Raw genomic sequence first — 25417 nt, 5'->3', positions numbered from 1 at the left:
CTGAGCCAGCGTAGAGGGCAAGCTCCCGCCGTCAGGAGCTGGGCACGTCTGCTCAGATTCCTGCAGGACAAGAAAAGGAGACAGGCTCGCCATGCAACGAATCATGGCTACGTCAAATGTTTTTATTTCTTCCTGATCTCTCTCTCTCTCTCTCTCTCTCTCTCTCTCTCTCTCTCTCACTCATCAATAATTCACCGTAGGGCTTCCCCCCTCTCTGCTCCTTGTGGATAGTGGAGGGGGGGTTGGACCGGGAAGAACAGGGTTTTTGGGAAGTGCTGATTTTGTCCGGGATTTCCAAGAGCTCTTTAAATTACAAAAAAGAAGGAAAGAAAGAAAGAAAGAAAGAAAGAAAGAAAGAAAGAAAGAAAGAAGAAAAAAGGAAGAGGGAAGACTGACTTTTTTTGATGGAATTGCTGGAAGAGTGAAAAAGAGGAAGATTTCGCTGCTGGTGCGCCGGGTAGCGGGTGTGCTTTCTTCTCCCCCTTTCCCCCCCAACTGCTGGTAGGGCTGCTACCGCTAGCTTGGTGTGTAAGCGTGGAGAGGAGGAACGAGAGGCGTCGCTGGGGCGCTCTTAGCAAGGCTTCGCTGTCCGCCTCTCTTGGTGCTGAACATGGGCGCTTCAAGCAGGGCGCTGTCCGTGGTGCCTACCGTCCTCCTGGCGTTGGCGCTTCCCACTTTCCCCGTCTGGGCGCAGAACGACACGGAGCCCATCGTCCTGGAAGGGAAATGCTTGGTCGTGTGCGATTCCAACCCGGCTACCGATTCTAAGGGATCGTCTTCTTCTCCTCTGGGGATCTCCGTACGGGCTGCTAATTCCAAGGTTGCTTTCTCGGCAGTCAGGAGTACCAACCACGAACCTTCCGAGATGAGCAACAAAACCAGGATAATCTACTTCGATCAGGTAATATAGGAAGTGAATGAATGCATACTCTTACTTAAAAGGCAGGACATTCTCATCATTTCCCCCTGCCAAGAGGTTAAGAAAAAGAGCGAGAGAAGAATCGGTCAAAGGATGAGTAGTTTTGATCAAGGGAGGAGCAATTTTTAATATATATAGAAGAGTTATCATTTGGGAAAGGGATTCGATTAGAAGTGGAGTGGCGAGACAACCGGTCATAGAGCTGAGACGAGATCAGTTCAGGGGAGGAGGTGGGGATCAACAGGTGGGAGTCGAACTGTGAACTCTTTAATGCTCCTTTACAAGCAGTGGGCTGAAACTTACCAAGTGGCATCGGAAACTCTCGGTCAATAGGCTCATTTCCTTCCAACCGACACTTCCTTGCCTTTCCAGTGAAGTTTGATAGCCATTCCACTTTACCATGCAAGAGTGCATTTGCACATTATAAGTCTCTGGGTTGAATTAATCATAAGGCTGTAACCAGGAAGATGCAGACTGCTTTGCTCTGAGAATCCAGCAGTTTGTTATACTACTTATTGATTTAGATTCCTACCATTCCACTCTCTTATAACTCATGCAGGGTTACATAAGTTTCCAGAGTTCAGTATTCAGAAATGACAATCACCTACTACCTAAAAGTTCGCATTCTTATGAAAAAAAGGTATGATGTTTAAACAAGGTCTGTGTATCTGAGATTAATGAAGGAAGACCAGACTGCTCAGGAATGCCTCCAATTTTAGATTATTTGCAGTCATTGGTGATGGTAGTCGCCAATGCAGAGACCTTATTGTTTCTGCACTCTTGTAGCCCAGTCCTGAGAATATTCACCCAGAAGTAAGCCCCACTGTGGGCATGTTAAGTGTGCATAGGATTACAGCCTTCCAGCTCAGATTATTTGATACCTGAAGGAAAAGTGTGGAGATTTTTAAGATTCTAAGGAGGGGCATTGTGTGCAGTTGCCAAATATCCTATCTAACGCTGTGGGATATTCCTATTTGCTTTCCAGCCACCTTTTCACAGCAGTGCAAACCTTTTATCACTTTATAAAGTGTCAAAATCCATAAGTGGAATTTAGGCACCTCTCGTAACCCACAATCTATTTATTCTGGTGCAATCACATTGCCATGTATATAGCAATCAAACACAGTCAGGTAACAGAGGAATATGGAGTGCAATCCACTGCACCTTTATTGTACCACTGCAGAATGTTGCAATATTGGAAAGACACCCTGTTTCACTTTTCCCTGACCTACCTCTCAGAGACAAACACGAAGCATACCCTTTGTCCAGGCATATTACCAATGGTTAGACAAAACAAAAAGAGTTATTCATCTCCACTCCAAAGTAAGGTATTGCATTGTCAGTGTTAAGTCATTTATAAATAAGAATGAATCCTTTAACAAAGGAAGAATTTTTAAAACAGCAGCAGCAACAGCAACAACAACACACTTTATATTTTCAGCTATCTACGAGATAATGCCACTACTTTTTTAAAAAGTCCATTTGTTTTAATGCAAGAGTTTAAAATGTGTGTCAGTTTCTCCCATTAAAATCTATATGATATACAAGAGTGCAGTTTGGGCTGGATCAGATACATATGTATTTTTAAAAGAAAGAAAGAAATGGTGGTGGAAGGCATTGTAATTATGTCATGTCAGCTCCAGTTTGAAATGTCTCTGCCTTCTTGGGAATTGTTTAATACTCTACCCTCAGCTATTTTCTCTGTCACCCCCTTCTGATTATGTATGATAGCAGGTGGAATAGCCTATCTTTGCAAATATTAGCGCAGTGGGTTAATTAAGCCCCAGGAAGTTGCTCTTTAGTCTTTCACAGCATATTCTTCAGAGAGAATGATGGATCTTCACTCTCTCCCATGACTACAAAGAGTTCTGGGAATATTGTACCTTGCTCAGTTGCACTGCCATTAACCTTTTCAAGATGCCAGGAGACAGGTGGATATGTAAGAGACATGGAGATGGCCAGGGCATCAGACAGCTGCCTGTATCTTTTGAAAAGGAGTGCAAGGCAAGATACAGGGCTTTTCTCCCCCTTAGGTACAGGTTATGAGCCTTGAATTTTAAAAGTGTTTGTGCCCACCCATTACTTGTGCAGAACCTAGAAGTGCCATGCAATTAATTTCTCCTCTTCCTACTAAGTTCTTTGCTTCCTGCTTTCTTGTGAGAAACTACCCACTCACCTCTCATGCCTTCACACTCATTCCAATCAAGACTGAGCAAGGAGCCAACATATGTTGTGTGATGTATGTGAAGGCATTGTTTTTCCTCAATTGCCACGACAACTGGAATCCATCCCCACACTAACAGATCTGAAAGCGCGTTTATGTTTGGAAGAAATTCCAACTGATTTGTTGGAAGCTGGCAGTGGCAAAGCTTACTAAAACTGACTTTCCACTGAACTCATACAAATGTACTTAGGACTGAGATGTAATGGGGGGGGGATGACAGATCACTTTCACCAGTATAGTGTGTGGCTGACAGCAGTGCATGTAGAGGGGTACGTGAGCTGTCTCCTAAGAATGACCAAGGTGCAACTCCTGTAAATATTTCCCCTGGACTTCTGCAGAGTCAGAAATGTGATGAAGCTGCATTTGACTGTTTCATGTTAACAGGCCATCTAGCTCAGTATGGTCTGCCCAGATTGCCAGCAGCTCTCATGGCACAAAGGCCATGACTCAGTGACAGCACATCCTCTTTGCATGCAGGCCATGGGTTCAATCTCTGGCATCTCCAGGTACCTCTGGAAGTGTCCCCTGTCTGAATCCCTGGAGAGTCACTGCTAGTCAGAGCAGACAATACTTTAAAAAATATAATATTAATTCTTGCAGTTCCCAAAAATATTACAAAAGTACAAGCATATAAAATGTGTAACATGAATTCCCATCTCCCCCTAAATATGCCACGTCAACAGTTTAGAGTAGACAGTGCTAAGGTGGACCATTGGTCTGACTCTGTATGCGTCAGCTTCCTATGTTCCTAAGTCCCTTCCAGTCTTCCACAAAAGACGCTGTAGATTGGGCCTCAGACTTTAGGTTAAAAATGTATGTTGCTACCATTTTCCCCTCCTCCTCTTCTACCTCTTCCTTTTCTTCTTCTCAAGAGTGTTATCAATATATTATGATGTCATCAGTGTATACTGAGAACTTCACAAGGTAACATACAGATATTGGAACTTCTCCAAGGAGCTTACAATATAAGAAGCGGAATAACTGTAATACATTGGTTGCAATCTTCAGGGCCAATCCTACCATTAGACAAAAGGAGGTGGCCACCTCAAGCAGCGTGTGTTGGGCATGCAGCAAAAGGGGTGTGATGCAGAAACATACTATACCTCATAGCAAATATTTTATCTCTGGACCCACCTCAGTTCTTTCGGTTTTGGAATATTTTATCCATAAATTTATGGCAAGAGGAGGATTACAGTGGATTATGTTTACCCTATCTACTGGTTTAAATCAGTGTTTTTCAACCTTTTTTGGGCAAAGGCACACTTGTTTCATGAAAAAAATCACGAGGCACACCACCATTAGAAAATGTTAAAAAATTTAACTCTGTGCCTATATTGACTATATATAAAGTAATTTTTCAATTTTTCCCACGGCACACCAGGCAACATCTCGCAGCACACTAGTGTGCCGCGGAACAGTGGTTGAAAAACACTGGTTTAAATGATCATGTTCTTTTAAAGCTAGTTATCTTTGTGTTAGTGGTATTATGCATCTTAACGTGGAGTGGAGGGCACCATTTTCTTCATTGCTTCAGGCTGCAAAATGTCTTGGGTCAGTCCTGATAATCTGTACAACAACCTTGTAGGGTAGGTAGATCAGCACAATCACCCCCATGTTGCAGGTGGGAGGCTGCGTAGAAAAGTGTGCCCCTGGCCATCGGATGAGCTTTTGGCAGAGGTGAGATTCAAACCAAGGAATGCATGAATCACTGCTCAGTTTCTTACCTTCTCACTATATTGCCATATTACACTGACAATGTGATCCGATTCATGTGTACTTAGAAGTAGTGCTATTGAGTTCAATGTGGTTTACTTCCAGACAGGTGGGCATAAGATTGCTGCCTCAGTTGGCAAGAAAGAAAAAAGGAGCAGAGAGGGAAGAGAAGTACTGTATGGCTAACAAGTGATGAAAGTGAGCAAATACAACTATAGAGCCAGTAGGGTGTAGTGGTTAGAGAGTCAGACTAGGACCTGTGAGACCTGGGTTCAAATCTTGGCACAGTGAGCTTTATGCCAGACTTTGGGCCAGTCATTGTCTCCCAGACTATTCACCTCACAGGGTTGTTGTTGAGGATTAAATGCGGAAGGGGAGAACCATTTTATTATGCTGGAAGCTGCCCAGGGTGGTTGGGGCCACCCAGTCAGATGGGTGGGGTATAAATTGTTGTTGTTGTTGTTGTTACTGCTGCTGCTGCTGCTACATTGTACTCCATGGAGAAAAAGGTGGGGTATAAATGCAATAAAATAAATACACAAGGCAAAATAAAGTACTTCTCTAGCCAGCTCATAGTTAAACTATGAAATTTGCTCCCACTAGAGGCAGTGGTGGCCATCAACTTGAGTGGCTCCTGAATTCCAGTAACTGGAAACTGCAGTTGCGCAGAATGTTGTTGTGCTCAGTTTGTATGCTTCCCACAGGCATCTGGTTGGCCACTGTGAGAACAGGATGCTGTAATTGGCCTGATCCAGCAGGCGCTTCTTAGGTTCTTATATGTACCTAGCCATCGTTTGAGCAGAGGCCGAGCAGTAAGGAGTTAAGACAGGGCTGAGGGACTGGGGGCTCTCCAGACATGGACTACAGCTCCCATCACCCCCATCCTTTAGCGCTGCTCACTTGGGATGATGGGATTCAGAGTCTGGAGAACTGCACACATGAGCTCCACCCCTGAGTTAAGCTCTAGACTTCATGGGAAGGTGGATTTTAAGGAGGGTCTTGAAGAAAAAGGGGAAGGTGACATTACTTTGAAATTCAATGAAATTATTCCAAGCAGTTTTACCACTGAATCATGGTCCCTTCCTCTGTGGCTAATAAGTAGCCTGTCTCCCAAGTATGTATATCTAATGAAAAAACAACAATTGAGTTGATTTTCATTGCTTCTTTCATTTTAAATTGAGACCAACAAAGAAAAGGAACATTTCATCATGAAAGATTCCTAGTAGGTGGTGGGAGATACCCTAGAGCAAAATCAAGGGTTGTTGTTGCTGTTGTTGCTAATTTAAGAAAATATGCTTTTATTAGAGATAAGTGAAGGAGGCAGATAGAGATAGACTTATCCTAAGGTCAGCATGGGCAAGCTCAAGGTGGGCACGCCAGGTGCCATGTCAATATAATTTCATTGGAGCGGGGAATGGAGAACCTGTGGCTGTCTAGATATGGTTGGACTGCCTGCTCCTCCTCAGTTGCACCCAGCATTGCCATTGATGAGAACTGTTTAGCAACACCATGAGGACCACATGTTCCCCACCCTTGTTACAGTGCATTAATGTGCACTATTACTGAAGCATTTTGGGATCTGATGCAAACAGGCCTCCTGAGACCACTCAGGTTGATAAGCTTGGGCTGATTTTACAGCACATGTTGTATATAATGCTCCCAGATCCAGTTTGATCTCAGTTGTCTTCAACTGCATATCTGCAGACAGTCTTAACAGATGACAAAACAGGATGACTTTTCTGCATGGAACACTTTCTTTTTGAATGACCACTGTTGTCTGGGGGAAATGTTCGTCTTGGGGAAACAACCCCATCATGTCCTGGGTGCCAAATATTAATAGTTTTTATTTTATTTTTAAATCTGAAAGAATATCTGGATGCAGGGATCAGTTTTGGAAGCACTGGATCATTTCACCTTGTCTAACAGACTAGCTGTGCTAGAATTATAGGGGTCTAGAGGAGCTTAAAGTCCTTATCATCTGAGCTGCCACCGCCAAGACCTGGGGACCATAATATGGTTAAAATTGAGACAGGATAAGAGTGAAGCTTGTGGGTTTTATTAACATGCCCACCTCTTTTCTCATAATTGGAGAGAATATTATGAAAGAATTTACCCTCAGATCCTTTTCCTGGAGCCAGACTGAAGACCCTGGGGCTAGTCAGTGATTTCTCCAATTTAGTTCCACAATCCTGAACACATTGACCCATGATTCAGCAAAGTAACTTACCTAAGAAGGATGCTTTGATCAATGGCTACAGAAAGGAAAAGCACCCTGAGTGTTTATAGATCTTTGCCTGCCACCCCCATAGTCAGCTGTGGAAGCCATGCATATACACTGGGGAGGTTTTGTACTGCAATTCAGATCAAGATTTCTCACTCCCTCCCTCTCTCCCTTTTCTTAATTTCCAACCAAGAAGCGCTCAAATCAACAATGTACATAATAATAAAACACAACAAAATCCACAATAAAAAACGAAACAGAATGCTGCAAAGTGACCAACAAAGCACCGCCCACAACCTCTTCCAAGCCCAGCTTATGCCTAAGAAAACAAATAGTTTTCTTTAGTGGAGGGTGAAATGTTTTGAGAGGGAGGGGGCATCCTAACCTCCATGGGAAGAACACCTTAAATGGTCCAGCTGTGCTCCTTTGTAGTTTAAAGCTGGGTAAAATGAGGGCTTCATTTGATGATATAAGGGCAGGGGGAGATATCTACTAGAGCAAATCACACCAAAGTTATGCAAGGATTTAAAGGTCAGAATCTTGAACGATATATATACACATGCCCCATTTTGATCAATAGGTTTGCTTTTCCAGTTATAAACTGCAGCCCAAAGCCACTTATTGGGAAGTACACCTCCTTGAGATCAATGAGGCTAATTTTTAAAGGCTGTGTTTAGGACTGAGGAATAAATTCCATTAAAATCAATAGGGCTCACACATGCCTGACTTTCTGTGGATTGGACCCATTTGTAACACAACCCAGCCATTCCCAAAGCTACCCAAAGAAAGGCCAGGATTTATGTCTGCAAGAGACACAAGGGGATCTTATCTTTCTGTAGTTGACTACACCTGCAGTCCCCTTAATGATCATTGTTCCCCATGCTCCAAAAACCGTTGCTTGCTCAGATATACCTGTGAAGTTCCTGCAGAAATTGGCTTTCCCATTCAGTTCCATGCACTTATTATTATTATTATTATTATTATTATTATTATTATCCCTTTGGAAGCACAACTGCCCTTTCCATTCAAGCTCTTCTAAGTCAAAGCACTTCAAATAAATCCCCGAATCCCTTTGTTTACTGGAAGTCAGCTAATCGGGGCTATTCTATGAAAATAAGTGCTCCCATGGCTCAAGTGTACTATTACACAGAGTGTGATTTGGACTTATGCATGCAGCTCTCACCAGGAATATATATGATGTCACAAGTGCATCATTTGATATATGCAAACACTCTGTGTTGCAATACAGGAAATGCACGTGCAGATTTCAGCAAGGGCATGGAAAGACTGTGTGAAGCAGACAGATGTGTGTACTGCCTGATAGACATGTGATGGATGGCACATTACACACATGCATAGCAGTGCGTGTGCATGCATGCCCATACCCCCTGCACATCTAGTACTTTTACCACACTGGAGATAATGCAAATTGGCTCTGTACTCCACTGGACATCAGAAGGTCTTCCTTCCCAATAATCACACTGCTTTTCCAATCTGGAAAGATGTCTTTCTGAGAGCCAGTGTGGTGTAGTGGTTAAGAGTGGTAGACTCGTAATCTGGTGAACCGGGTTCGTGTCTCCACTCCTCCACATGCAGCTGCTGGGTGACCTTTGGCTAGTCACACTTCTTTGAAGTCTCTCAGTCCTATTCACCTCACAGAGTGTTTGTTGTGGGGGAGGAAGGGAAAGGAGAATGTTAGCCACTTTGAGACTCCTTCGGGTAGTGATAAAGCAAGATATCAAATCCAAACTCTTCTTCTTCTTGGGGTGGGGGTGGTAAAGTGGTGAGGGGCATGCAAGGGCTATTGTGGGGATGTTCCCACACACCAACCAATGTGGGATGGAGATAGTGGGGGGGCATAAAAGATCCTAACCTCATCCACCTCTTTGGATCCTTATTGGTTCCCACTCATCTCTCCATATATATTAAATTATTATTATTATTATTATTATTATTATTATTATTATTATTAGTACCCGCCCATCTGGCTAGGTATCTCTAAACTGGGCTGCTTTCACATGTATTCTAAAAGTCAGATAGTTGTTTATTTCCTTGACATCTGATGGGAGGGTGTTCCTCAGGGCGGGTGCTACTACCAAGAAGGCCCTCTGCCTGGTTCCCTGTAACCTCACTTCTCGCAGGGAAGGAACTACCAGAAGGCCTTTGGAGCTGGACCTCAGTGTCTGGTCTAAATGACAGGGGTGGAGACACTCCTTCAGGTATACTGGGCCGAGGCTGTTTAGGGCTTTAAAAGTCAGCCCCTACACTTTGAATTGTGCCCGGAAACGTACTGGGAGTCAATGTAGGTCTTTCAAGACCAGTGTTATAAGGTCTCGGCGGCCACTCCCAGTCACCGGTCTAGCTGCCACTTCTGGATTAGTTGTAGTTTCTGGGTCACTTTATGGATCAGATTGCCATAAGGGAAACAGTTACCTCCACACCTATTCAGCGCTGGGTGGTGCTATTGGCAACTAGTGTGTGGTGACATCTACCTAACAGAACAGGTTGGGCACAACAGCAGAGAACGTGGGAAGCATCTTTCGAGCATAATGTTACAGCTATTAGATGTGCCTAAATTTTTGTAGCAGCACTGTTACTTACCTGTGAGACTTGGACTCAAAAATATATATATCCATAAATAGACATAAAAAGAAAGAAAGAAAGAAAGAAAGAAAGAAAGAAAGAAAGAAAGAAAGAAAAAGCCTATATACACCCAGAGTTTTGCCATGTCCTGCCATGGCCTACTAGCTGGGGCTTGGATTGTCTTGTTAAATCATTCTTTTACAAGTTTACAGTAATTCTGCAAATCTCCCATGCTGTATTTAAAGTTATGTCCCTGGTGAACCCGATGTGCAAGCAGCTCACTTCTTTACTCTGGGTATGGACCATTGACATCAAGCATCAGGACATAATTGGTTTGAGGAGTATGCCCTAATTGTAAATATTTGCACAGACAGATCATCCTGCAGTATCAGAAGCATTGTGCTGCATCACTGTGATGCTGGTGTAACATCATGCCTTTTGCTGATGATGTAGTTGCCGGCATTCTGTGTGCCCTGCTTGTGCCTACCTGGCGACTGTGGTGGGGCTTACATCACCAGAATTGTGCTGCAAAACAGATTTTAAAAACATGAGCTGCTCCCCTCACTATGATGAGGTGAGCTTTAGTGGAACTAAGGAGCTGCTCAGTTTGCAGGGCACAGCCTGTGCATTGTGGGCCTTATCCTGGCAAACTCAAAAGCAGGCCCAATTGACCTGAACTAACAGACCTTCCAAGTGTCCCTATTTTCCAGGGACTCCCCTGATTTAGAGATGCCATCCCGGTTTCTGATTTGATCCCAGAATGTCCCACTTTTCTTCAGGATGTCCCTATTTTCATTGGAGAAATGTAGGAGGGTATGGAGTTATCTGACCCCCGAGCTGTCTGAAGGCAATCCTGTATAGGGAATTTAAAAAAAAAATGTTAAACATTTTTATATATGTTGGAAGCTGCCCAGAGTGGCTGGGGCAACCCAGTAAGATGTGTGAGGTGTCTATAGTAAAATTATCATTATCAAAAGGCATGTCCCTATTTTCATCGGAGAAATGTTGGAGGGTATGAACTAAGCATGCAGAGAATTGTAACCTTAAAGAAAAGATGTCTAGGCCTGTTTAATCTTGCTGGGGAAAATATTTCTTATGTCTGGAAATCTTGATTTTACACACAATAAATTAGTATAAATAAATATTGGGGTTAAAAATTAACACCTTGGCTTTAGATGTGTAGGCATGGTGAGAAATTTGTGTCTGTTGCAAATTAATTATATTTCCCCCCAAGAACACAGAATGTTTCCATTAATTCTTATTTCCTCTCTCTTTAATTTGTAGATCCTAGTAAACGTGGGGAACTTCTTTACGCTGGAGTCTGTCTTTGTAGCACCAAGAAAAGGAATTTACAGTTTTAATTTTCATGTAATTAAAGTCTACCAGAGCCAAACAATCCAGGTATGTTGATTCAAAAAATCTGTTGGAACACATTTGTTAGCATTTCATTCCTCCCTTCTCCCCTTCCCCATTTCCCTAAAAAAATAAAAAAATAGATAAATAGATAATAGCTGAAAATCCATTTTCTATTGTAAATAGAAATAGTTTAAATGCACTCATGTTGATGAGTTAGGAAACAGCAAATAGCTCAACTTGGCCAATAACAAATGGATTTCAGTGACATTTTAAGATAACAACGTTGCTCACCAGTTCAAGATACGGCCTTGAGAGTTCAAAATAAAGAGAGTCCTTGCATTCTAATTATGTGATACAACTTTTCTGTGAATCTCACATTGGGGATTGTTGGAAATAATTTCATGATAATAAATGCTATGAGCACAATGAAAAGAAGCATGCTCTGGATGTAAAAGCATAAGAACAGCTTTCTGGATCAGGCCAAACACACATCTAGTCCCTTGTCCAATTCAATGGACATTCAGATGCGCCCGAGAAGCCCATGAGCAAGATTTGGTTGCAAAAGACCTCTCTTATTGAAATCAGTAGGACTAAAAAGTGACTGTGTTTGACCCAGCCTTGCCCCTTTGTGAACAGAAGGGATCTTTCCATTCACAGAAGGAACTGGAATATGGTGGAGCCTACATAATGGAAGGGTGGGACATGGGCGGCACTGTGGGTTAAACCACTGAGCCTAGGACTTGCCGATCAGAAGGTTGGTGGTTCGAATCACCGCGATGAGGTGAGCTCCTGTTGCTCAGTCCCTGCTCCTGCCCATCTAGCAGTTCAAAAGGACGTCAAAGTGCAAGTAGATAAATAGGTACTGCTCCAGGGACTTCTGTGCGTTGCTCTGGTTCACCAGAAGCGGCTTAGTCATGCTGGCCACATGACCTGGAAGCTGTATGCCGGCTTCCTCGGCCAGTAAAGCGAGATGAGCGCTGCAACCCCAGAGTCGTCTGCGACTGGACCTAACAGTCAGGGGTCCCTTTACCTTTACCTTTACATAATGGAAGAAGGATGTGGGGAAACAATTCCCCTTTGGCCCTAAAGCTTGGAGTGCTGTTCCAAAGTACCCCTTTCTGAGGGACACAGAGTATCACGGGTAGGGCTGTGGTCCAAACCACGGAGCCTCTTGGGCTCCTGCCAACCTAGCGGTTCGAAAGCATACCAGTGCAAGTAGATAAATAGGTACTGCTGAGGCAGGAAGGTAAACAGCATTTCTGTGCACTCTGGCTTCCGTCATGGTGTTCTGTTGCGCCAGAAGCAGTTTAGTGATGCTGGCCACATGACCAGGAAAGCTGTCTGTGGACAAACGCTGGCTCCCTCGGCCTGAAAGCGAGATGTGCGCTGCAACCCCATAGTAACCTTTGACTGGACTTAACCATCCAGGGGGTCATTTACCTTATATTGCAGAGAGAGAATGGGATTCATGAAAGCCACTTCCCTTTCCCCTCTCTCCTGTGTGAGCAGAACTGTGCTGCTCTGCCTATGCACATATTTGCAGAAGGGCTCGCCAGCAGTAAATGAGCTCAGGCTGGCTATCACACTTCTCCTCTCAGGGTGCAGAGATGATGCAGGAATGTAGAGAGGGATGTATGGACTTGATGAGGCATTAGGAGGAGGAAACTTGGGAGAATGAAGAGAGTGAGAAAGAGATGGATTGTGGAAATGCATTCCATCCCATTTGCAGAGAGAGCAATTTGGGGGAACAGAGATAATTTATTATTATTTGAAACAAAATAGAAAATTCTTTCCAGTAGCACCTTAGAGACCAACTGAGTTTGTTCTTGGTATGAGCTTTCATGTGCATGCACACTTCTTCAGATACTATTATTATTATTTATTATTATTTATTTATTATTATTTTGCATTTATAGCCTACCTTTTCCTCCAAGGAGCTCAGGGTGCTCTTCCTCCTCTTTGTTTAATCCTCACAACAACCCTGTGTGGTAGGGCTAGGCTAAGAGGCAGTGACTGACCCAGTGTCACCCACTGAGATTTATGGCCAAGTGGGGATTTGAACCCCGGTCCCCCGAGGGCCTACCAGGACGTGGGTGGCGCTGTGGTCTAAACCACTGAGCCTAAGGCTTGCCGATCGGAAGGTTGGCGGTTCGAATCCCCGTGATGGGGTGAGCTCCCGTTGCTCTGTCCCTGCTCCTGCCAACCTAGCAGTTCGAAAGCACATCAAAGTGCAAGTAGATAAATAGGTACCGCTCCGTCGGAAAGGTAAATGGCGTTTCCGTGCGCTGCTATGGTTTTGCCAGAAGCGGCTTAGTCATGCTGGCCACATGACCCAGAAAAACTGTCTGTGGACAAACACCAGCTTTCTCGGCCTGTAAAGCAAGATGAGCGCAGCAACCCCAGAGTCATCTGCGACTGGACTTAACTGTCAGGGGTCCTTTACCTTTACCCCCGAGGTCCTAGTCCAACATCCTAACAAGCACCTTCTAAAGCAGCATCCAAAGAAAGGTGAGAGGAGAAGAGCATTTTGGAATGGGGATCCCTCACATTTTGGGCAACTGAGAATGCAACCAGAAACAGATATTGAAGTCAAGGCCTGAGAGGAAGAATCCTAGTGGTAAGCCTATGGCAGGAGATTGGTGGAACATCAGGAAAGTAGGGGAAGGAAGGTCTCCTCACTCTAGCAGTCTGATGTTGGGGTGATGCTGGCCTCAGTCACATAGCCAGCCTTAGAAACCAGTCCCACTTTCTCTTGGTTTCCTGTGGGACACCCCTTCCCCCTAGTGCCTAGTATCATGTGGGAATAACCAATCACTCCAAGGGGCTGCGTAGGACTTTTTTTGGCTGTTGTTGTTCAGTCGTGTCCGACTCTTCGTGACCCCATGGACCAGAGCACGCCAGGCACGCTTATCTTTCACTGCCTCCCGCAGTTTGGCCAAACTCAGGCTAGTCACTTCGAGAACACTGTCCAACCATCTCATCCTTTGTCGTCCCCTTCACCTTGTGCCCTCTATCTTTCCCAACATCAGGGTCTTTTCTAGGGAGTCTTCTCTTCTCATGAGGTAGCCAAAGTACTGGAGCCTCAATTTCAGGATCTGTCCTTCCAGTGAGTACTCAGGGCTGATTTCTTTAAGGATGGATAAGTTTGATCTTTTTGCAGTCCATGGGACTATCAAGAGTCTCCTCCAGCACCCACATTAACTATTTTGTATTTTTTTAATTTTATTTAGAAAGATGTATAGGCCAGTGTTTTTCAACCTTTTTTGGGCAAGGGCACACTTGTTTTATGAAAAAAATCACGAGGCACACCACCATTAGAAAATGTTAAAAAATTTAACTCTGTGCCTATATTGACTATATATAAAGTAATTCTCTTGAATAGGAATCAAATAAACACAATTTTTTCCCACGGCACACCAGGCAACATCTCGCGGCACACTAGTGTGCCGCAGAACAGTGGTTGAAAAACACTGGTATAGGCCACCTGATCCCAAACTCTCAAAGAAATGTTCATAATACAGTGGTGGATTTAAAAAACCCCATCTAAAACCCACAAAGCTGTTAAAAAACCCAGAGCATATGCTAGATAATTTTCAACAAAACACAGAAAGAATCAGTTAAACCTTTAAAATGAACATGGATTCCTTAATGACATGTCTGAATAGGATATAAAATAAAGTTTGCAGCAATGTGCCTGGAATGTACCTTTTTTCACCTACTCCAAATTGGCAAATATTAAGAAGCTGGATTATTAGTCTGACTGATTGATGTGTGTGCCATGGGTTGCTCAGGCTGTATCCAGTTGGCTTGGGGGCATGTCCACTTTTTCGAGCCAGTTGGGATGGCTTTGTGAATTAAGTATTTGTTGGGTCATGCTGGCACGGGGTTCAGGCACAGATTCAGATATGGTCAGCTGAGCAACACCCTGAGACCCCTGGAGGGTGAAGGGGCAGGTTTATCATTCACCTCATTGTATCTCTGGGTTGTGGAGCATTGTCAGCACCAAAGGTTGACTAGTGTGGATGGTGGTGAACATGCCCCCTCTGCTCATGTTCAAGTCTTTAATAATAATAGACTTAAATCCGGGGACCCTTCCAAAGAATAACAGACCAGCGAGAACTGAACATGCTCAGTGGCCATGGAATTTTGACTCATGGTTGTTGTTGTTGTGGAGGGGGACAGAAAATATGGGAAGTGGAATGGAATGGAGTGGCTGGAATCCTTATCAGCATTAGTTCATACTGCAACATTTTGTTGCCTATGCCACTTGTACTTCTGAATATTCTTGCACAGAATGTCTGCATGCATCTGGCAGACCACAATGATGGAAAGAGGATGCTAGGCTAGATGAGCCTTTGGACTTACACAACAGAGATCATCTTATTGTCTTCCCATGCTTCCCATTTATAGTAGTACAGCTGCTCTCTCTCTCTCTCCTCTTCCCATGTACCCTCCAAAATTAGGTCGGAGGGAAGGACCTCCAGAACAGTATATAGGAGGAGGAGAGTGGTTCTACTCTCAAGTAAGCTGAAATGCTTCCCCTGAAGGAACAGTTGCCTTAGTGTGACATTGAATTCCTCCCATTTTACCTTTTTAAAAGCAGATTTTTCCTCTACTGCAATAATAATAATAATAATAATAATAATAATAATAATAATCCAGAATGGATCCTGCTTTCTGAGTGGGGGTTGGGGGTTGGGGCTGATGGGCATGGCTTGTGAGGCATCTGCTTTGTGCCACTACCCTCTGGCCTGCCCGTTTACAAGCTCAGTTCAGAGGAGACCGCAGACTGAGCTGATGGCCCTGAGACATCTCAGCAGATTGAGATGCTGCTGCAGAGTCAAGGCGCTGCCCACGAACAGCCACCATTGGCTGCAGACAAAATGTCATTACACCAACGAGGTTTGGTGTAGCACAACAACTGGCACATATATGACTCAGCTAGACTGGTAAATAAAAAGCGATTTACATGCGTTGTATGTGTGATATAATATTGTGCCACCACAAGGCGAAACGGAGTCCCATTTTTCTCTACCTGTTTTCCCTGTTTAAATTTACAACACTTTAAACTGAAACACTTCTTCTATGTGTCTAGATCCAGCCTAGATAGTTTCTGTTTGAATAAAATCTGCAAAAGGGCACAATCTCATAATGCCAACATTTATTGGTTGGAGGAATGCAAGGGGCGTGGCTACAGCCATGGAGCTTTTCTCAGTTCGGATACAAGCTGCTTCTAGAATAGAAAGGGAGACCTCACACCCAGTCACTGCCAACAGCAACATGTGACCAAAGGTGCTACGAATCAGCTGCAAAATTTAAAAAAGATCAGATCAAACAGCAACTACACCACTGTAAATTGTAAGTGGAGAAAGGCCCACCCTCGTGTTCTTAAAATGTCCTTTTATTTTAATAGGATTTTAAACTCCATTCGAGGCAAACTTCTCAAAACATGCTCATATACCTTTGAGAGCACAGAACCCGACACCTGCTTGTGTATTTGCTTTGTTTTGACCCATGGCTATCAAGAATGATTATGAAATTTTGCTGGTATTGCAAGTGATGGTGATATGCTAAAAGAAAATCCCGGCTGCCTGGGTTGCTTGCTTAAATTTCACTGTGTTCTTTGGTGCAAGATTAAAGGCCCCTTTGCACTTCTCCTTTGGTGCCTTTCCAGACTATGTAATGTGCACACTGAAATCATGCTCAAAAGCATCATAAATACCAGCTATGGGAAGACCTCGTGCCCTTGCTATATTCAGGCAATTGCCTCATTTGGAGAAAATAGCAAGATTGCCTAAGATAAGAATGTGGAGATGTCTCTGCAAAAATGAATGGTCACATGCAGCATATTTTCTTCTGCTCTTGCCAAGCCTATCTCTGGCTCACTGAATATATTGCCACTGCAGTGTGCGATCTATTTCTACGTCACCTAGTCTCCTGCTGCTCCAGTAATGTTTAGATATGGAGGAAACACGTCAGTTGCTAGGATGGTATGGCAGTGACTCATGAAACCATAGGATTGTACAGTTGGAAGGGACCCTGGGGGTCATCTGGTCCAACCCCCTGCCATGCAGGAATCTCAGCTAAAGCATCCGTGACAGATGGCCTCCCAACCTCTGCTTTAAAACCTCCAAGGAAGGAGAGTCCACCACCTTCCGATGGAGTCCGTTTCACTGTTGAACAGACCTTACCATCAGAAAGTTCTTCCTGATGTTTAGTGGGATTCTCCGTTCTCGTAACTTGAAGCTGTTGGTTCAGGTCTTACCCTCTGGAGCAGGAGTAAAATGCCTCCTTGCTGCTGTTTACAGCCCTGATTGGCTAGGGTGTTGTCCTATTTTATTTGATTGTTATTCCTTGTCTTTCCTACACATCACGTAGGCCAGGGTTAGCTCCAGAAGTCGCTGAACTACAACTCTCATTAGCCCCAGGCAAGAAAGCTGATGGTTTACAATGATGGGAGGGCACAACTTTCTGGAGGGTACAACATTGGTTTATCCCCAGGTTCTGTGATCACAACACTTTAGCAAAGGCCTTCCTGCCATACCTTCAGTCAGTTAACACACATTGTGCCATTAAGCAATAGTTTCCATGTAAGCCTGCAGTTCTCACATGCACCCCGACTCCTGCTTTTAGGAACATACACAGAAGAGCACTGCTTGTCCCTGCCCTCTCAGCCACATCTTTTTGGTGTTGAGGGTGGCCACTTGAGTTACAACCTCCTAGGCCTGAGTAAATGATGCAGGTGTGCCCCAGAGAAGTCATGCTCTCTGCTCTCAAAGAACCACAATCCTGGGCAGCAAATTTCAAGGATCCTTATACCCTTCTTTGTGCATCTCAGTGAACCAAAATGATCAATGGGTTGTAGCAACTGCATTATGAGAAAATGTTGTTAATCTGAGTTCTTTAAGAAATCTTGGCTGAGTGCCACCTAGCCCTATGGCCGGGGTTTTTTTTTTTTTTAATTCAATTAGTTGTAAACCTTCTTTTGACACTTTATATTATCAGCTCCTGTCAGTTCAGGTTAGTGCTGAGCTAAAAGCTTTCACAAACATTTTCACCTGTACAGGTGAGTTCATCCGGCCAACATCTGCAGTGAAGGTTGATGCAAAGAATTTGGGCATCTTCACTGAAATTGAATGCTCCTTTTAACTATTTCCAACTTTATCCTGCTAACAAGTTATGCTAACTTTATCTTGCAGGAAATCTTGCTGGTTTCCTGCTTCTGTTGTATTTAAATTCTTTTATTCTTATTCTTATTTCTATATACTTTTGGCATTTGCTTCCCAAATTTCTTCTGGGTTTGTCTTACTGTAGGTTTGCCTGAGTTCTCTCATTTTTATCAGCCTTCCATTTTGTAATGTGAGATTTCTCACCTTTTAGAACTTACAGCTAATTTTTGTGCCTTTTCAATGCAATTCACTTAAGTATCCCTTTAGGATTGTTTTCTAAGCTGTGCTATACATTTTATTCGAACTTCTGTTACATTGCATTAAAATAGTACCCATGCTCCCTTGAGAGATTTTACCCTTCTGACATTACCTTTCCAGTTTCCTCATAGCTAACCTTCTCACTTTTGACAATAAAAACCCCCCTTTTGGAATGAAATATGACTCTGTTGGATTTTCTGGGCAATTTTCCAGTCATATAATATGGTGAACTTGGTAGTGCTGTATTCACTGTTTGCAGGAAGTTCAACAGTGTTTATAGCTTCTTGTACTGCTCTGGGAATAATTTAGGATTAAATCAAGTGTCATTTCCTTTGTTGCTGGCTCCATGACTCAGTGTTGGTAAAGGCACACTTATTCATTATAGCTAAAACTCTTGGGCACTGTCCAATTTAGAGCTAAGCATGTTTAAGCCTATTTATTTGCCAGCTTGCTGTGACACAAATTTACAATTAGCCAGTCAATCTGAGAGTAATTGAAATAATCACTTGTTAGTACATTTTCTACTTTGCCCTTCCCCGCAGTTTAAGAACAGAGGAAGCATCCTTATATCAGGCCAGGCCATTGGTTCCACTCATATAAGGGATAGCCAATAACTCTGTATGTTATTGGACTCCAGCTCCCATAAGTCCCAACCAGCAAAGCCAATGATCAAGGATGATGGGAGTTGTAGTCCAGCAAATATCTGGAGGGCACCATATTAGCTACCCTGATCTAAATCACTATTATTGACTATGGATAGCTTTCTAAGGCAGAGGTAACCAATACTGTGTGCTCCAGATGTCAATGGACTGTGACGCCTAACACATTGGCTGGGTTTGATGAGAGTTGTATAATTATATCTAATTTGCACCACATTGGCCATCTGTGCCCTAAAATCTCAGTCAGAGGTCTTTCCCACTGCCTGATCCTGCTAACATGATATACTTACTTACTTAGCCAAACCTTTATTAGGCAATACAGGTATAGGCCATCATAAAACATCCATATATAAAATTTTAAATATATATATGTTATGTACTGAGTTGAATAGGATCCAAAATGCAGCAGCCTGATTGGTCCTAGAACAATAGGATTGAGATTGCAGCAGTCTGATTAGTCCTAGAACAATAGGATTGAGATTGCAGCAGTCTGATTGGTCCTAGAACAATAGGATTGAGATTGCAGCAGTCTGATTGGTCCGCAGGAGCCACCCAATCCAGCTCCAGGTGGAAGTAAATCCGCAACCCGATTGGCATACAGGAGTATCCCGGAATTAGCCAATCACGTGGGGCCCATTGTGTAAATAGTGTATATAAGCAGACGTTTTTGGGGAACTGCATTCCTCACTACTATGAGCTGAATAAAGAGCATGAAATTCACACTTGACTCTGAGTATATTTCAATATACAAATAAACAGCCATGTAAAATATGTACTAATGAGGATTTTCATTGGAATTTCTTCCTGCTAAATAGTGCCATTCACCACTCTATTGACAAAAACTCACCCACCCTGTTAGTTACTTCTGGGTTACTGTCAGACAGATAGAATCTTAGATTTTCATTCATGTTAGACTACCCCAAAAAGGGGATAGCACGTGTTTGCATAGCTGGTTGTACAATGGAAAGTAGAAAAGAATATGTTCTACAATGTCCGGCATGTTCAAAGAACACCCACAATGTCTATCATTTCTGGGGATGTTTGAATATCCGCCCTTGACAAAAGCTGAGGGGGAAACGTTCAGTCGTTGGACTGGAATTATTAATTTCGAGATATAAGTGACCCTGTTTTCTGTCATATTTAAACTATAGAACTTGGGGGAGCACATTTTATTTACAGCTGACTCAGTGTGTTTTATTTTTCAATGTCCCTTAATCTGGTTTGAATATTGTGATGAATATATGGCTCACTTGAGTTCCAAGTCAATACCAATAGGTCTGATTTTGCTATGTAAGAGTTAGAACCATCTGGATTTATAAGAGTCCTTAAGTAAGAAGAAGATATGCTAGGAGCAGAACTGGAGATCTTCTTCATGTAAATCAGGTGATGCACTGCTGAGCTATAGTGCCTCCCTTCTGCTTTTCATTTCATTCTATATCCCAAGATCCATTTTAGAGTTTTGGTTAGAGTGACTTGATTGTATGCTCCAATACCTACCTTGGCACCTGGGATCATTCCTACCCTCATGATTCTGTAGATAAGCTTGTTTCACTAAAGATTTCTAATCAGGAAGTTTTTAATGTTTGACATTTTTGCTAGGGCAACCTAGTCAGATGGGTGGGGTATAAATAAATAATAATTATAATTATAATCATAATTATAATTATAAATGTTTTGGACACTCTGCTCTCACCTCCAGAATAACATAGTGTGACTTTTCAGTTACATGTACTCACTTTATTTCAGTGATCTACCAGGTTTCTCATTTACTACATTCTCTTTTAGGGCCCATCCACACAATACATTTAAAGCACTTTCATATCACTTTTGGCTTTCCCTCCAAAATAAAAAGAACTGTAGTTTGTTAAGGGTGCTGGGCATTGTTAGGAGACCTCAATTCCCCTCCCAGTACTACAATCAGCGCAGCAGTTTAATAATCAACCCCTCTTCTTTGGGAGTTCTGAGAACGGCAATTCTGTGAGAGCAACAGGTGTCTCCTAACAGCTACAGTTCTTTGGGGGAAAGCCACGAATGTTTACAATGGTACAATATACAGTACTTTAAATTTATAGTGCAGATGAGGCCTTCGTATCAGAGACTCTACTTTTGCCATTTGGGTTTTTAGGATTCTAGCACTAGCTTATAAACACCTATATCTTTTAACATATTTTGGGTGTTTGCCGTTATGTGTGCATTTTTTTCCTTACGGCTATTTCATTGGCACCCGGTCATTTGGGCGTCCTTCCAGGGTGTGCTTAGATACCTGTACACAATTGCTTGCTTATAACAGTGAGCCATCACTGGCCTGACATTGTTATCTCTCTGGTTAAGCCACAAAGAAACTTTGGTGATCATTTTGGCCTCCACAATATGAGGCCAGCAGCTGGTCAGCAGCTTTTGCACACCATTTTGAAAAGATGCAAAATTGTTTACAAAGGGATTGGTGTCAGGAGGGAAATGAAAGGTGGGGAAAGTGCTGTACTGTGCTCTGATTTGCAGGATTCTGATGGGCATCTGGTTGGCCAGTGTGAGAACAAGATGCTGGACTAGATGGGCCTTTGACCTAATTCAGCAGGACTCTTCTTGCATTTTTATTCCTTCGGTGAGCCTGTTGTAGACCCATAGTCACCAACACATTTTGCCCTGTCCCTCTCCTTCCACATTTGGAATACCTTAAGTATTTGTAACTGCTATTTCCCAAAAGGATGCTGGAAGAGCAGCAAACAGTCTGTGGACTCCAGGTATCTGTGGCTTTTAAACGACCCTTTGCATAGAATTTGCTAATGATAGATGGGTTTCCCAGTTACCTTGAGCTTTTTTTCAGTGATTTTTCTCTTTTGCAGGTTAACCTGATGCTCAATGGAAAACCAGTCATTTCTGCTTTTGCTGGGGACAAGGATGTCACTCGTGAAGCTGCTACAAATGGAGTCCTACTTTATCTAGACAAGGAAGACAAGGTTTACCTGAAACTGGAGAAAGGTAATCTGGTTGGTGGATGGCAGTATTCTACATTTTCTGGCTTCCTGGTCTTTCCCCTGTAAGGTCAATTTCTTCATGACATTCACCCAGGTGTGGACCAGTCATTGCTTCTGTTCTCCGAAGATCATCTTCTCATCCTTTGGATCGATGTTTTCTTTCTTGGTTTCTCATGGGTGAATATGGATTCTATTTATGGCATTTGACCCTTTCTGAACTCCTTTGAGATTTCACCGAATTTTGTGTGTTTAAAATACGGTGCATTTGGATTACGACCTAAAGCAGACAGTAAATATCTATGCTTGATGTTGCCGAATAAAGCTGCCTGCAAGATTTATTCAGAGTTCCTTTACTGGACATATGGGATTTGTGGGAGAAGTGGATCATTATTGTTGTCTCTCCCCCTTCCCCCAATTATATTTTTAAAAGACTGGCAACCAGGTCTATAATTTAAGAATCTTTGAGTTCAGTCTTCAATCAAGATTAATACATAGCTGCCAAAGAACCGTTCATTGATATATTAGTTATATCATGTCTTTGTTCCCCTCGCTCTAAAAATTAACATAAATCCATCATGTTCAGTTGGGAAGGAATAGATAATGGTTATTGATAAGTCATTGATTTCATTACTCCTCTTTGTACAGTGTGTTGGATGATTCACTTAGATGTTTTCCTTCAGATAATGTATCTCAAAGAGGACCACCCGACTGAAAGTCTGTAGGTCACAGATGGATGTTATTTGCACATGGATGGAGTTTATATTCTGCAGAAAGTATTTTCTAGTAACAGGAAGAGATTATCATGCTAACAAAAAAAAATGCTTACCAGGGTTAAATGGGATCATTTTGGCAAAGCTCTGCAAAACAGCCTTGCTCTATAGGAAAATTACACTTGTTCTTCACCTTTAATTAACATGATTGATAATAACCACTTTATTAAAAAACCGAAGGGATTTGTTCCTTAGACACAGCTAATTCATTAGTCGGAGATGGAAATGCTCCCCTCTTGTTTTTAATTATGTCTGTTTCTCAAGCCTTCTGTTGTATTTTGAGGTATCATCTGGTTTTGCCTTAACTCCGCAAATGTATATATGATGATAGATATTGTGGGCGTTGTCCAGGCAAAGTTAAGCATTTTTACAGCTCAGTCCCAGGCACATGTACCTGGAAGTTAGTCTCACTGAGTACAATGGGACTTACTCCCAGGTTAGTGTATATAGAATTGCAGCCCTATTGATCTCAATGGGAGAGGTTAAAGTGTACAGCTAATTCTTCCAATAACATCAATAGGTCTTAAATGTGCTTAGCTTTGACTGCACTGAGCCTCATTTGTTTAGCAAATATTCAATCCAAATAGCCGGTACCTGAACTTGGTGCAATATCTTTTCTGTCTTTTTGTAAAGGCCATATGAATTCATAAATTTATTTATTATGTTGCTGTTACATAATAAAAGTTAATATATGTTAGTGTATTTTTTTAAATCCTTGGGCTTCTTGAAAAAAATATTGTTTTAAAACGGTATCAATTAGCATTATTTTGTGCAAGATAAAAGAACAACTCTAGGAAACAGCTGAGATTTTCCAGTCCACTCTGTCAAATCCCAGAAAGCAAACCAGCATGCGATCAAAGCAACTAAAATTTTATAGCTCACAAAGACCCACTGGCTGATGAACTGTTTGACAGTCTTCTAATTGTACTTGCCTGTGCAGCAGTTCTGCTCATTAAACCACCATGAATCCACTGTGAGTAGGGAAATGAGGCAGAAGAACAGTAACTTTAAAAACTTGGACCACCTACTTGGCAACAAATGACATAACAAGGATCAGTTCCAAGTAGAAATCCTGGAGAGAAGAGTCAGAACTTCATATGTCTATGGGAGGAACCACCACTTCTCCTTCCCTAAGGTATGTGTTGTTTTTTGCTTTGGGGTAGAGAAAGCGGAGGCAGAGGCAGTGGTGGTCGCCCCCTGGCTTCAATGTATGTTCTTCTAATATGCTTGAGAAAGCCTTTGATGTATCTGACTGGTATATACTTGAAAAATCCCAAGTGCTTTCAGAGTTAATGAGAAAGGGCGAGAACCCAAACTTCCTCACAGTCTCTTAGCTTAACTGACCTCACAGTATTCTTTTGGCGGAGATGGGGATTATGCATATTGCTCTAAGGTCTGTAGAGGAAGGGTGAATGTGTAATAGATGGACAAGAGAAACCATGCATTCGAACACGTTTTGCTTTCATACTTCCTACCACTCAAAGTCTCCACCCAGCATGGGCCAGGCACTCATAAACCCATAAGCCCACTCAGATGATGACAATGAGGATTTAAAATTAGATCCCACATTTCCACCCAAAGGAGTAGCAAGGTCAGATTTTCTGCCTCCTTAGCAGCTCGCCCCAAATGCCTCCTATACAGCAGCCTCAGTGAATAAGAGGTGCTGCTGTTCTCCTCCCACCTCTAAGGAGGAAATGGTGGGGACCACCCTCTGTGGTCTCCTGGGTTCTACACCTGCCTGGCCCCTTTTCCTGCCCACGATAGCCTTTGATTCCCACTTCAAGCATCAGGTAATGTTGATTTGATTCCTCCCCTTGTTTCCGATGTAGATCTTCACTCACCTCTTCTTTCCTGGCCAGGGTGGGTTGCGAGCACCATTTTGTGGCTTGCCTCAGGCGGCAAAATGTTTTGGGCTGCCCCTGTTGCATGGTGTTCACATGTCCTATGGTCAGCAGAAAATTTGCATAAGCTTGACCTTATGGACTTAAGTGGTACTGTAGCTCAGATCTTCTAAGCATAGTGACCAGAGTGATAGGCACAGAGTTGACAGGGACTATATTCCGGAGGGATGACAAAGTTAGAACTGCAACAATAACAGCAAAATAATCTTGTAGCACCTTAAAGTAAAAACAAAAACAAAAAAGCATGTTCTGTGTGACATATATAGTTTTGTGGAATAGGGTCCACCTCATTACATACATGTGCTACCCCCACCTCAAAGCCAGATGCAAAGTTCAAATGTATACAAGATAAATCAGTTACCATTCATAGCAGGAAGAAATGGAGACCCTGGGTTTTCTGTGTCTAGCTAATTATAAGCTGCTGGACATTATTGTATCTATGAGCTGCAGCAGCCTGAGTTCTCTACAAATGGTATGAAGCACATAAGGAACTGGTATTATTGCAGGTGGAAGAAGGCAGCAGTGCATACACCGGCTTAGATTAATTTAAGAAGACACCTGATGGTTATACAAATATCGACTCTTTCTGTGCACACCCAAATGCACCAGGGTTTAATTGTAGTTTGGAACTGTGGTACTATACAGATGGCGTTTCTGTAGGGGTTTGAT

At 42.7% G+C, this 25417-nt stretch overlaps 1 protein-coding gene across 1 annotated transcript; it reads left to right on the top strand.

Annotated features, from left to right (window-relative positions):
- The first annotated feature begins 366 nt into the window (after nucleotides 1–366).
- Nucleotides 367–23549, top strand: CBLN4 (cerebellin 4 precursor). Its single transcript, XM_033153579.1, has 3 exons — nucleotides 367–901; nucleotides 10945–11061; nucleotides 21946–23549. The coding sequence occupies exons 1-3, from the start codon at nucleotides 611–613 to the stop codon at nucleotides 22141–22143; spliced, it is 606 nt and encodes a 201-aa protein (XP_033009470.1). The 5' UTR covers nucleotides 367–610; the 3' UTR covers nucleotides 22144–23549.
- The last annotated feature ends 1868 nt before the right edge of the window (nucleotides 23550–25417 follow it).

Source organism: Lacerta agilis, chromosome 6 (genome assembly GCF_009819535.1).
Source record: "Lacerta agilis isolate rLacAgi1 chromosome 6, rLacAgi1.pri, whole genome shotgun sequence".
NCBI classification, from domain to species: Eukaryota; Metazoa; Chordata; class Lepidosauria; order Squamata; family Lacertidae; genus Lacerta; species Lacerta agilis.
The sequence above is the reverse complement of the archived record's forward strand: the minus strand, read 5'-3'. Positions and strand labels throughout refer to the sequence as shown.

What these genes read in the sequence shown, in the direction of transcription:
- CBLN4 (XM_033153579.1), top strand. Translation starts at nt 611, where the DNA reads ATGGGCGCTTCAAGCAGGGCGCTGTCCGTGGTGCCTACCGTCCTCCTG. An exon ending in GGATAATCTACTTCGATCAG is followed by an intron (nt 902 to 10,944) that starts GTAATATAGGAA and finishes TTTAATTTGTAG; the next exon opens with ATCCTAGTAAACGTGGGGAA. An exon ending in ACCAGAGCCAAACAATCCAG is followed by an intron (nt 11,062 to 21,945) that starts GTATGTTGATTC and finishes TCTCTTTTGCAG; the next exon opens with GTTAACCTGATGCTCAATGG.